Raw genomic sequence first — 14,478 nt, forward strand, 5'->3', positions numbered from 1 at the left:
GTGAGAGTATTTATAATAAAAAAGAGAAACCGTCCATCACGATTTTTCTGCCACTTCTCACGTATATTTTGAATGTGATAGACTTAATGGGAGAAAAGTGAGCCACAATTTTAGGTTAGTTTAATTATATAAGATAATTCAAAAATAATCAAAATTCAAATATGATTAAATTAATTAATTAAACTAACATACCATAATCGATTAGCAGATGAAAATGATTTTGAGCCTCTATGATATTTCCATGATATTGAATGGTAAGTATAAATATTTAATATAAATACAGTTTAAACATCTTATAAAATTTTAATTGGTATTTTTTTCTAGTTATTTTTATTTATATGTAATACAAATGATAAAAATGAAATCTTGACATTGACGGACACAAAGTACATCATTTTTTTTATTAAAATAAATTTGTTAGTATAATGACAATATGTAAATTATAAAATTTAGCATTTACATTCATATATGTATATATGCTAATTGAGTTGAAATTTTATTTTTTTAAATTTTAATTTACTATAAATTATAATATATTTTCTTCAATCTTATATATTTTCAAAATCAGTTATATTTATGATTTGATGTATTTTAATTTCTTATTATCATTTTCTTAAAAATGCAAATTTTTATATAAAAAATATCATATAGGTCGATATTTGACCGATCTGGAACGGTAAAGGCCGATCCGCGACGCCGGTTCAGAACGGCGAACTTGATCACAACAGCTCAACCTTACATAATACCTCTAAAATCGTCGCTAGCCACATTAGCCGCCGCCCGCCCTCTCCACCTTCTCCACCAATATCTCGACCTCACAAATCACCGTCGGCCATCTCTTTCACCGTCATTTTGATCTCGCAAATTGCCACTAGCAGCCTGTTGCCCTACCCGTCTCTCAGTCTCATGTGTGCACAATACTACTTGTGTTTCTGTGTATGTATTTCTTTCCCTCTTTCTATAATTTTTTGTTACCGTTAGTGTCAATTTCGGTATCAATTTTGCTTTGTGTTGTGTTTCTTAGAGAGATGTTGTGTTGTGTATCTATTTGATTTGATTTTATTATGTGTTGTACTTCTTAGAAAGATGTTGACACAGTGTTAGCTGATTGAAAGTGCTCTATCATTGAAGATGCTAATAAGCGAATTGTTTGTTTCCTCGACAAAGTTTGAAATATTACCTGTTAAAGTTGTATAAATTGGTAATGAGACGTGAATGGATTGTTAGTCATTACTTATATATATGCATATATATTACTTACACTGAGCTAGTCGGGATATATGTTGCTTACATCGAGTTAGCTATTACTTAGGTATGTAATCATTTAGTTTTGTATCTTCATCACTTTTACTTGGTTTTAATTGGATTTGAATATTTTCAAAAGACAAGGTATAGTTCATCATAAGAATATATTAAAGGCTCTTGGAAACTTGCATACAGTTAGAACATTCGAGAAAAATGAAGTTCATGTGTGATTCTGGATATAATTATTGTATGTCATCTATGTCATTGCAAATTGTCATTATATGTGTGATCTATACGAATTAGCTAACCGTTCTACCTACCATTTTGCTTACATCAGACAATGTGTAATGGAAATATTGTAATTGAAATATCTAAAAATCCATATATGGCTTGGTTGGCTAGAAATTCAGGAGAGAGAAAAAGATTTGAAAAAAAAAAAGTGAACAAATGAAAAAGAAAGCGGAATTGAAGAATATATGTTGCCGGTGCTGCCTTTGTGTTTCTTTTTCGTTACTTATATTTTGCTTTTACAAATTTCCTCTTGTTCTCTCTCATGGCTTCTCTTTCTCTCTTGTATTTTTCAAGAATGTTGTGAGACATACATTAATCTTCATGATTTAAGCAACTAATTATACAAATAATTTGTTTATTTGATCTTTTTGTTGATTATGCGATGAGGTTATGGGTTATTCAATACAGAGTACAACATAATATTTGGTTGATTTGGCTCTGAAGTATGATGTCTATGTCTATTGTTTAATATACATGTTCAAAATTTATGAACAAGAAGATACTCTTGTTTATGTCTATTTATCTCCTGTATTTTTCAAGATACTTTTACCAAATAAAGTCTATTGACTTTTTGTGAATGATAAAATATATTATATATTTTATGTTAATGTATATGTATATTTGTTAACACCAAAAATTAATCGTCCGGATGGATCAAATGGTTGAGGCGTATAGGCATTCCAATGATGATCAACCCACTAAAAACAGCCCGAGTGTGCGAATTAATAAAAATAATAGTTCTGGAATAAATTAAATTTAAGGTCTAAGGAAGACCTATGTTACCATGAATAAATAGTTTCTCATAATAATATTTGAAATCTATGGACAAGGTGATATCCATGAAAAAAGTTAAATCCATGGACAAGAAAATATTTTTAAATTTATAACCATGAACAAGGTGAAAACCATGGATAAGGTAAAGTCCATGGAGAAGAAAAGTAAAAAGAAAAAAAGAAAAACCCGTGGGCAAAAAGAAAAAACATATTTGTCAAGAAATTAAGTAGGTAACCTTGGAAAAGTCAAGATTGATATTTGTGCGGACAAATAAATATGTTCGTGGATAGAACGTAGAGGAGAACCAAACCACGGACACGACGTGAAGATTATGGAGACAAGACAATAAAGAAGGAAAAATTGTAGAAATTTGATTATGGCTGTGAATAAATGACTGAAAATCTGATTTTGATATGATATCAGATTTTATCTTGATTATAATATCTTTGATTTTTGTTAACAATATATTCAGATTTGTTACAAGATTTCAAGATTATCCAGTATGGGTATTTTGATAAATTCTCAAATTCAGATTTAATTAGAAAATAAATATTAATTATTATAAACTCTTTATTTTCTGTACGAAGGGTTGTATCCTTTCATAGTACTAATAGGTTGGAACGATGTGCCGATTGATAAACACCGTTTAGATTATATAATTAGGGTATGTTGTATTCATTGTAAGAAAGATTCACGCACCTCAATACAAAGTTATATTTCCTTTTTATTCCTGCAATTTATTTAATTTTTGCACTTCTTTTATAATATTTTTCTAATTTTTTACTATCAAACGTCTGGAAACTTCGTTTGGTACAAATTAAGAATTTAATCACTTTAAATCCTCCAGAAATTAAAGAAGCCCTTAGTTATCATCCCGTTGGAAAACTTTCAACCCAGGGTAACATTTTGACACGCCCAGTGGGACAATAATTTGTTCATCACAGAAAATCATTCAGAATTCATCAAATTACAATTAGGAAGACTAATACGTCGTCTGATGGCTCGTTCTGAAGTATTGACATCTGCAGAAAAGACCAATGTCGTTCACACGACATCCTCAGGTCTTCCACCATTTCTTGTATCCATCCCGGAAGGGTTTTCTATGATCCGAATGGAAAGGCCGGCGCCATCTAATGGCCAAGAATCATCAAACCTGGCAACCCATAGCAGTATGGTTGTACTATCTGAAGAAATATGTCAACAACTCATCCACAATTTTCTAGCTACAACCCAACATATAGCAAGTATAAACATGACCCCTTCGATTTTTCCAAGTGGAATGTGGCATTGGAACGTATGAATTAAGGCCACTTACGTCTTTCGAAGTTAGGAATCATGGCCAACAATGTCCGCACACATCGGTACCACTGTTTACCAACGCCAATACCACCCAAACATACAACGTACCACAAAGTATGGGATACACCCCAAAGCTATTACACTCCGGAAACACATATGCAATGGTGAGCCATGTACACGTATTGGCGAACCATGTACGCGTATTGCTCAACAACAGACTATTACGCCATACGGGAACCTTCTTGGGACAACACCTAGCTTTCATCAAGCCCGGGTACCACCAACATTTCCAAGGCCGAATAATGTATTGGAACCACGACCAGTATAGAATCCTCAACCTATATTAAAACCAACACATAAATTTAACCCTGATGTGGCTCGAATGATCCAAGATGTTATGCGTCAACACTTGGGTGACCAAGGCCATGGCCCACATAATCTTGCATACCGGAAACTTTTTCAGAATGGGTGGAACTAAATTATCCATTGCCGCGACAAGTTAGGATTCCAGAATCTTTATTGTTCTCCGGAGAAGATGACCAACCCTCTATTGAACACGTAGCCAGATTTATGATACTTATTGTGGAATTGTCACTTAATTAATTTTATAAGTTGCAATTATTCCCTTTAACTCTTACCAGGACTGCATTTATTTGGTACTCATCTCTCCGTATTGATTCCATACCAAATTATGCTCAAATGGAAGAAGAGTTTCACGAAGGTTTTACAATACCAGAGACTACACTTACGGATTTAATGGAAACAAAACAAGAGTTTGCGAATTAGCCACTACCTTTATCGAGAAAATCAAGCGAACTAAGCTCGATCTCCAATAATTATAAATGAAACTGAACTCGCCAATATTGCAGTCAGGAGCATGTTTTCATGTCTCCGTGATCTGCTTACAGCCCACGAAGTGCAAGACTTAGCACAATTAACAGCTAGGACTGCACGTCTGGAACGTCTTTTCATGAGAAAGAGAGCAAAAGCGAACGAGAAAGGCACCAAATTGCTATAATTAATGTGGAGGATACAATAACGGGTATGAACTTCTGGATGTTATTGAAGAAGCCGCAGTAAAACTGGTACCGGGCAAGCCTTACACTTGCTCAAATCTTAAGTCTCCAAATGATAAAGACGTGCCCAAGATACTGAGCGAGGATTGCTTGTTTGATATTACCGATGCCGATGCAATTTTTTATGAGCTACTTAAGGAACGTCAAATCCGCATCCCTAGAGGTCAAAAATTGGTTTTGCCTCAGAAAATCAAAGGGCAAATATATTAGAAATGACATAATTTCTTTCCACATGCCACCATAAATTACCTTCACTTTAGGATGATCATCCATAAATCCATAAAAAACGGGCGTCTCAAACTCGCCAGTATGAAAGTGGATAATGAACCTTTCCCTAAGGTTCAGATCCCCACTGTAACAGTACAACCGACTTCACTAGGGGAAGTACTCCTTCAAGACAACATAACACCTCAAGGATGGTCCCTATACAGTTGTAGGAAAAGCAATGCAGAAATTGAGACATAAATAAAAGTTTATCTGTTGGTTGAAAATACCGTAGCCAAATGTATAGCTCGAGACAATGATCATACACCTAGTCGGATATATCGTCCAAGCCACATCCAAGGACACAAAAATGCAAGTGCACCGTCTGAATTCAAAAATACTATAAACATCATCCACCAAGTTAGGAATTGGATTCATTCTTCTCGTTACGTTCCATCCAATATTTGTCAACAATTAATATTTTGTGACAATGATAAGATTAAAGTGGTGGGAGTAGATCTGAAAATTTTCAGACACAACACCGAAATGTATGAATTGATACCTCTATACCTAAAGGGCATAAAACCAATTGTGATCATATCTATGGAAATTAAGCCTTGGGATTTGTGTTGATCTACATTCCATTGATTTCAGATGATATGCGCGGTCCAAAATGAGGCCGACTCTAACAACTAGGAGTTAATGTATTGGTAGCAATCCAGAACATGTGTCAACAGCTGGAGAATACCTTCAAGTTGTACCCTTAGTCGAGATCTGGATTGGTACGTATCAAATCAAGGTCACGGTCGAACAATGGCCTAACGATAATTATTCTTTTATCGTCAAATCACTCTCCGATAGGTGTTTACGGATCTAGAATTCTGAGTTCCTGGAATATTATTTATCATATAACTTCAAATGATTCAACCATATGACTGAAGGGGGACTTATGTTACCACAAAAAATTAATTGTCCGGATGCATCAAATGGTTGAGGTGTATAGGCATTGCAATGGTGACCAACCCCCTAAAAGCCACCCGAGTGTGCTAGTTAATAAGAATAATAGTTCTGGAATAAAATAAATTTAAGGCCTAAGGAAGGCCTATGTTACCATAGAAAAATAGTTTTTTATGAAAATAATTGAAATCCATGAAAAATATAAAATCCATGGACAATGTGATATCCATGAAAAAAGTGAAATATGTGGACAAGAAAATATTTTTAAATATAACCATAGACAAGGTGAAACCCATGGATAAGGTAAAGTCCATGGACAAGAAAAATAAAATAATAAATAATGATACCCATGGACAAAAGAAAAATTATATTTGTCAAGAAATTAAGTAGGTAACTGTGGAAATGTTTAGGTTAATATTTGCGTTGGCACATAAATATACGTGGACAGAACATAAAGGAGAACTAAACCATGGATATGACTTCAATATTGCGGTGACAAGACAATAAAGAAGAGAAATTGCAAAAAAAAATTGATTATGGCTGAAAATTTGATTTTCATATGATATCAAATTTTATCTTAATTATAATATCTTTGATTTTTGTTAACAAAATATCAAAATTTCAAGATTATCTTGTATGAATATTTTGATAAAATTTCAAATTTAAATTTAATTAAAAAATAAATATTAATTATTATAAACTTCTTATTTTATGTATGAAGTGTTGCGTCCTTTCATAGTACAAAGAGATTGAAAAGGCGTGTCGATTGATAAACACTGTTTAGATTCTATAAAATAGTATATCGTATTCATTATAAGGCAAATTCACATATCTCAATACAAAATTATATTTTATTTTTATTTCTGCAATTTATTTAATTTTTACACTTCTTTCCTAATTTTTCCTAATATTTTACTATCAAACATCTTCTGAGCACTGCTGAATTAAAGTTTTAATTACTCTAAATCCTTTATAAAGAAGCCTTTAGTTATCATTTAATCGAAAAAATTTCAACCTACAATAACAACATTGTATTTCTTTAATATAATATTTATTGGTAATCATTCCCGTGCACAACAATAGTGAACAAACCCTATATATATATATATATATATATATATGTGTGTGTGTGCCAACTGTGTTCTTAATATTTCTGTTGATTTCACTATGTTCACATATGTCATGTAATGAACTCACAAAGAATTCCTATGGATACAAATATTTGTGCCAATCGTGTTCTTAATATTACTATTGTCTTCTCTTTGATTCAACATACATCCAACATACGTCATCTCATGGACTCACAAACAATTACTTCGGATAAAAATATAAGTTTGAGTTCAATATCATTCTAAGTACGATATTTTTTACTCATTTTGTCATCCAATTGTGTACTCATTTGATTGGATACGAATTTTAGAAAAAAATAGATAAAAATAGAAATTTTTACTTTTTTAAATAAGAAAAAAATTACTAAAAACGGAAATGATAATAAATTTAGATGAAAAAAATATATATATGAATAAAATTGGATGAAGAGGAACTATTTGGTTTGTAGTTAGTTAGACAAACATGATTTTTTGGCTAGCATTATTTTATTTTAGGTTCAGGGTGTATTCACTTGGGATTTTTTTGTATTTTTTTTTAATTTTAAAAAAGATAGATTTATGTAGATTTAGAAAGTCCACGGAGTTCGCAGAATTTGATAAATTTTATTAATTAATTTAGATGGATTCTTATAGATTTTATTGGATTTTTTTTATGAATTTATATGAATTTTGTAGTATTGTAAATTATATTTTTTTTATTAATTTATATAATTGTATGTAAACACAAATTTTACAAATATTTATTAGATATTATTATATTTTGTAAAATATAAGTAATATTAATAAATAATATATAATTATTAATAATATAGAAATATTGTAACATATATAATGCTACTATTTATATTATATTTTAAATTTTATAATTTTTATTATATTATCATTTAATATATCAATTTATTTTTATATTTTTTATTAGTTATTATTATTATTCTTATGTAATAAATTTTGTAAAAAATTAATATATCACACACATTTATTATTTTTATATTATATACACAATTTCTTATATTTTAAAAAATATTCCTTCCAAATATTTCACAAAACAATCACACCAAAAATAAAAAACTACATTTACAATTTTGCATAAGAAACAAAAGTTAAAAGTAGATCAATATAACGAACAGTTCAACGAAAAAAATATATATTTACTTAACTATACCGACAATACAGTGTATTCAATAATTAAAAAAAAAATAATAATACATATTTATATTACGATAATAGTAATTTCCAATATTATATTTATAATATAAAAATACATATTTTAAAAAAAAATTGATAATAATTTATTAATATATTTTATTTTTAAATTATTATCTTTTATTAAATATTTAAAATAATAGTAATAAATATTATCATATTCTTTATCACTTTTATATTATCAACAACAATAATAATAATAATAATAAATAATAATAATTTTAAGAATCAATCAAAATAATTTCCGTGTAGTAAAAATATAAAATAAAAATAAATAAAGTGGTATTATCCCTTCAAATTAACTGCAGTATTTTTTTTTGGAAAAATATAAAACCTCTCAAGCAATCAATGTATCCAAAAGATGCATACTCAGTATTAGCAACAGTTGCCGAAGGAAGACTACGAATAATAACGACGACGCACCAAGGATGACCGACTCACTCCGATCGCCTGACATCGCTACGGCGGCGGTTTGGCCGGAATCACAATCGGAGTCGCGGCCGCCACCAGCTTGCTGAGAAGAAGCGTTCATTTCATCACTCTTTGGCACGCACCGTGTCTTTTCAGTATCTCCCCCATTCGAGACCGCCGAAGAAGCATCTGGAGCCGTCCGTCCGCCGGACTGCAAGGAAATTTTCTCTATAATTAATCGAAATTAGGTTTCGAATTCAGGTACGCGAGTGTTAATTTAATTGAAAATTAATTGATCGATCTCACCTGTGGACTGCGGAGAACGCCGATGTCGTAAACAGGGCGGAAGTCCGGCCGGAAAAGTCCGAAATTCTGTTCCTGTATGTTCGGCTTGAGGTTTTCGTTGAAGAGTGAGAATATGTAGGTTTCGAAGGTCCGATTAGGCATCAGCGGCGTTCCGACGCCGGAGTTGAGGTGCTTGAGGAGATTGGAGTTGTAGGACCTCGCGTTCTGCAAGGTCGCGTGCGGCTGAAGAGCGGAGTCGCCGGCGGACGGCCAGCCGGTCTCCGCCACCACGATGTCGACGTCGCCGTAGCCGAGGCGAGTCATGGCGGAGTAAACGGCGTCGATTTGTGCGTCGAACATGTTGCTGTAGTTCAAATTTGTGCCTTCGTCCAAAACGGCGCCGTTTGGTTGGAACAGTGCGTAATTTAGGGTTTTCCCGGTGAAGCCGAAGTACGGATAGGGGCAAATCATGAACGGCGATTTGGTTTGGCGATGGAATTCGAGAATCGGCGCGAAGATGATCCGATCGTAGCCGTGACGGAACCGGCCGGAGCTCGGCGCGCCGGAGGTGGAGATTTTGCTGAGGGAATGTGGAGTGGAGACTTGAATTTCTCCGGCGGTGGTTCCGGCGGATTGGAGAGCAGAGTGGATGGATTTCATCGCCGGCAGGAGGTGAGCAATTAGGGTTTTGTTTCTGGTGGAGAGGATTTCGTTTCCGACGACGATGCGGCGAATTTTGGTGGCGGGGAGGTGGCGGAGGACGTTGGCGGCGAGCCATGGCGCGGCTGCGGAGGGCTTCGCGAGGGCCAGAACGCCGTCGTTTGGGACGGTTATTGTGAGGGAAATGTTGGTGTAGGCGAAAGCTTTGATTATATCGGTGTTGGAATCGAAGATCTTGACCATGTCGATGGTGGTGTGGTGGCGGATGAAGGCGGCCACCGTGGACGGCGGAGGGAGGTTGTCGGCCACCGTACCGTAGTTGATTCCGATGGCGCGCGCCGCCGTGGTAAGGTGGATAAGGAGGAGGAGCAGGAGTAGAGTGTTGAATGGCGCCATGTGAATGTGACTGTGTGTGATTGGGTGACGGACGGTTATGGATAAATAAGAGTGGACTGTGATGCAGGGAGTGGTCACAGTCGGTGACGATAGCTACATTGGAGTGGGGAAGTCGCGGGACTACAGACTAGAGTGCTTACGCTTTTGCTTTTGTATTGTAACTTTGTTCGTACATCGGTTGTTGAAACATAGCCTATACAAATTTCATTTCAATGTAGGGAAACCATTGGCGTCGATATCATGGATGTGAGTCTTCTATATTTTTAATTTGAATTTTTTTAAAATAATTTTATTTGCTGAACAATTGGCCATTTTTATTAGATATACCCTATTTAAAATGATAATATTTAATTAGTTAATAATAATAATAATAATGAATTATGGTATTTCTTTCTTTCGGTTCCAAAGGATTTAATATTCTTATATTTTTATAGTTTTTTTTTCCACAAATATCATTATAATATTATTATAACACTAATTGAAATATTTTTATTATTTTTTCTTAATTTGTATTATATTTTGATGTAATAATTAATATTCAAATATCAATATACAAAAAATAAATATGACTCTTAGAGTCGGACGAAAGTAGTATTGTTTTATTATTTTTTATAATTAATAATATTGATAATTTAATAAATTTAATATATATGATTAAAAAATTTAGAATATGTACTTAAATATTTTAAAAATTATATCACAATAGAAAAAACTATATACAATGTGAATATCAAATTTTTTGAGAATAAAATTTTTTATAATATAAGTAAATAAAAAAAAATATTTTATTTGTTTATAATTAATATAAACTAATTTTATAAAAGATGTGAAATTTTAAATGTAAATAAAAAAATTATTTTTTTAATATAGCTATCTAAATAAAAGAGTTTTGAGTGATGTTATATATATAGTTAATTAAGTTTTTATATATTTGTTAAATACGTTTTAATTTATTATGTTTTACCAAAAAAAAAAGTATGAATTATTATATAACAAACAAAAAAAATATGTCAATTAAAATTGCATGAGGAGAGTATTTTTATTTTAAATAAAAAAATATTCCATCCGTTCGAGTTATTTGTAATTATTATTTTATTTTTATATATCTAACTCATATATATATATGTTTCTTTTTTTTGGTAAAATTATTTTACTTTAATAAAAATACTTCTACGTTTTAAACAATATTACCAAAAATGACATTAAAAATAAAATAGGTTTAAAGGAAAAATTGTATTTTATATTTTTATTGTACTATTACATATAAAATACTAATCTATTATAATTCACGTACAAAAAAATAAATGAATACATATAATTCGTCCTATATTATTCTTATTATTTTTTTATGATATAGGAATCCGCAATCACTGCCCAAAAGCGCGCACTAGGTAAACCCCCGGCCGAATATAATACCCTGCAAATTAGGTCCGATAAACAAGTCACACTAGGTGAATCATGTGTAGCAGGTGACCTGAAGCGTCAAGAGTTTAAACCCATGACCTCACGGTCACACGTCCAACCACCCACACCCATTGGCGGATCTATAAAGACAAAGTGGGGTCACAGTACCCGACTTGAATATTATGTATGTATATTAATTATTTAATTTACTTGTAATTCAAATACTCAATTAACAAATTATATTTATAAATTTATTTTTTAAAATTGTTTCATAGATTGCGATTTAAAAAATAATAATAATAATTATGTATAATTTTTTTTTATTCAAGTTCTAATCTCTCTTCATTTTTTTTACTTTAAACTGTTGCAAATAATAATGTAATTAAATGAATACATATTATTCGTCCTATATATTACACCCTTCATTCCATTTAATTTATCAACTCGTTTTATTTTCACTCGTTTCACATAATTTGTCTTTTCATTTTTTGGAAATATAACTATACACTTTAATTACATTTTAAAATTTTTTATTTCTAATTTTTTATTTTAATTAAACTATTTAGTTATTTTAATCTTAATCTATAATTATTTTTATTAAATTATAATTATATTTACTAATATATTTTTAATTACTTATTAATTACACAGTACCTAAAACTCTGTGCCCAAACAAAATAGAACAATTTAAGGGGGACGGAGATAGTACAGTGATAACTTATTAAATTGTGCACCCATTTAAAAAGACGGTTGCATCCGCTATTGTCCACGCCACTAGGTCATTCCGTACGGGACTATATTATTGGTGGTGAATCATATGGTGCTTGTTGAAAGTTGATGATATTTGTTCTTGGGTTTTGATTGTGTTGTCTACAACTGGGTTGAACAATGCGCGAACAGATGCAACCCAATTTCTTTTGAGCCCAACCAAATAAGCATATGACTCGAAATTGATTAGACTCATGGAGACGAGCATAATTGATCGAAAAAATTCGTTGGTCTTTCAACAAGGTTGTAACAAAATTGATTCCATATGGACGATGCAATAAGAAATATTTGAAAATTTGTTAAAGAATCTTCTGGAAGAAAAACAACCGTACGAGGAAGGTCATTAGCATAAAGGAAAAATTAGAGTTGCTGGTATAAAAGAAAATTGAAAGAGTTTTGAAAAGAAAAATCAAGTGTAATTGTGAGAAATAATGAAAAAGTGTGTGCTGATAGCATTAGATTGTTTGGGTAGATAAGATGAGATATTAGATCAAAGTGATTGAAAGGGTGAGGTAGGATGGATTTTGGGGTGTGTTCAAGAAATTGAGAAGTGTTCATTTCTGTAATAGAGTGACTCTGATTGTATCAATTAATCATCATGCTTCATATGTTTTGATTGTGAAAATCTCTTAGTTTGGAACACCTCAAATGTGAGCTGGTTATACCGAATCAGGTTAAGATTTGTTCGTATTTTTTGCTTTTTCTGTTATTAGTTTGTATGACTAGTCTGATTATACAACGAACATCCATATTTTGGGAACTTACAATTTTAATCTTGGTTGGTGTTGTTTTGTTTTGAGTGAATTTGGGGTTTTGATCCAATAAAGATGTATAATATATATTATATACAATATAACATATTTATAATCAACACTAGATCCGCATCTATAATATTATATTAAATATTCCTTTTATTCTATATAATTTATCCTTTTTTTTTATTCGTCCTACACATTTGTCGCTTTATTTTTTTGGAAAATAATTAGACTCTTTAATTGCATTTTAACTCTCATAATTTATTATTTATTATTTTAATTAAATTAATTAGTTATTTTAATTTAAATATATAATACTCTCACAGTCTCATAAAAAATATTTTGTTGGGAGTTGGTACGAAAGTTAAAATAATAGTATTTAATTGAAAGTGGGTATAAAATAAAATATAAAAGACTAAATTACCTTTGCTTTTTTGAAGGGTTTTAAAAATGAAGTTAGAATAATAATTATGGATAGTTGTGAAAAAATAAGAATAATTTTGTTGTAAAGTGGGACCACGATTACTAAATAAGGAAACAAAACAATTGTTTTGGAACGGACAGAAATTGAAGAACAAGACAACCCTTTTGAGACGGATTTGTTATATACTTCTTAATTATTTACTACTTATATTATTATCTAAATTTTCGTATTTACAGAAAATCAGAAAGTAAGATCGAACCGGACGGAGGGAGTGATTAACTTTTGAATATATGTAAATTATTTTTTAGTTTTGTAATTGGAACCCTTATTATTTTAGTCCGGTAAATATTTTTTTTGGCACATTTGGTCCTCCAATGCCAAAGCTTTTTGCGTGCAACGCCGGAGAACACGTGGCTGCCAAGTAAACACCACCTGGCGAACAGGTGGAATATTAAATTTTTGAAAAAATTATTTTTTAATCTCGTAATTAACTCTTTTATCATTTTAGTACTATAATTATAACCTATATAAAAATGGTCCAATTAGTAAATTTTTTTGCACAATTGGTTCCCTAGTGCCGAAAACATGCACATGACACCCGCGTAGTACGTCGGATGATATGTTTTATATATGATAATATTTTTTTATATTTCGGACGACTTTTAGATGTGATATTATATATATATATATACTCATGATGGTTATTTTTGGTTTTTTTATTAAGCTTCATGGAGTTGGAAAATTTTTGGCACATATTTGGAAGAAAATGGGCAGAATGCAGAAAAGTTTTAGGCATGATACCTTCTAAAAATAGCGCAACGTGGAAAATATAAAAATTTACAAGAAGACTCTCAGGGATAAATTGACAATTTAAAATAGTTGAATCTTAAATGTCAAAGGTGATCTTGTGATGAGAAATTAAAAAAGAGCAGTGTAAAATTAAAGAGAATGAGAGAAACGAATAATCACGACATCAGTCCTTGGAGAGGAGAAGAAAACGCAGTGAAGAAAAGAGAATATAGAGAACTCCCAGGCTCAGTGCATACAGAACTTCCAGGCATTCTTTATTCTTATAATTGGTTTTTCTTTGTCGATTCTCAAATTGAGGCATAGTGATGTTTATATTTTGTCTTGAGTTTGTTGTTTGTATGTTTTTTATATTTGAGATTGAATTTGTGAGACTTCGTTTTATTAAAGTTGGTGATTATTGATGTTGG

At 31.4% G+C, this 14,478-nt stretch overlaps 1 protein-coding gene across 2 annotated transcripts; it reads right to left on the reverse strand.

Annotated features, from left to right (window-relative positions):
- Positions 1-8,416: 8,416 nt before the first annotated feature.
- LOC127244245 (glucan endo-1,3-beta-glucosidase) lies at positions 8,417-10,023 on the reverse strand. Of its 2 annotated transcripts, none has more exons than XM_051264690.1 (2): positions 8,876-10,023; positions 8,417-8,780 (listed from the first exon to the last, which is right to left on the reverse strand). In XM_051264690.1, the coding sequence occupies exons 1-2, from the start codon at positions 9,908-9,910 to the stop codon at positions 8,496-8,498; spliced, it is 1,320 nt and encodes a 439-aa protein (XP_051120647.1). In that variant the 5' UTR covers positions 9,911-10,023; the 3' UTR covers positions 8,417-8,495. The 2 variants fall into 2 exon arrangements, with proteins under 2 accessions (XP_051120647.1, XP_051120648.1); XM_051264691.1 differs by having other exon boundaries at positions 8,541-8,797.
- Between the last annotated feature and the right edge of the window lie 4,455 nt (positions 10,024-14,478).

This window comes from Andrographis paniculata, unplaced genomic scaffold (genome assembly GCF_009805555.1).
Source record: "Andrographis paniculata isolate CXL003 unplaced genomic scaffold, ASM980555v1 Contig9END, whole genome shotgun sequence".
Taxonomy (NCBI): Eukaryota; Viridiplantae; Streptophyta; class Magnoliopsida; order Lamiales; family Acanthaceae; genus Andrographis; species Andrographis paniculata.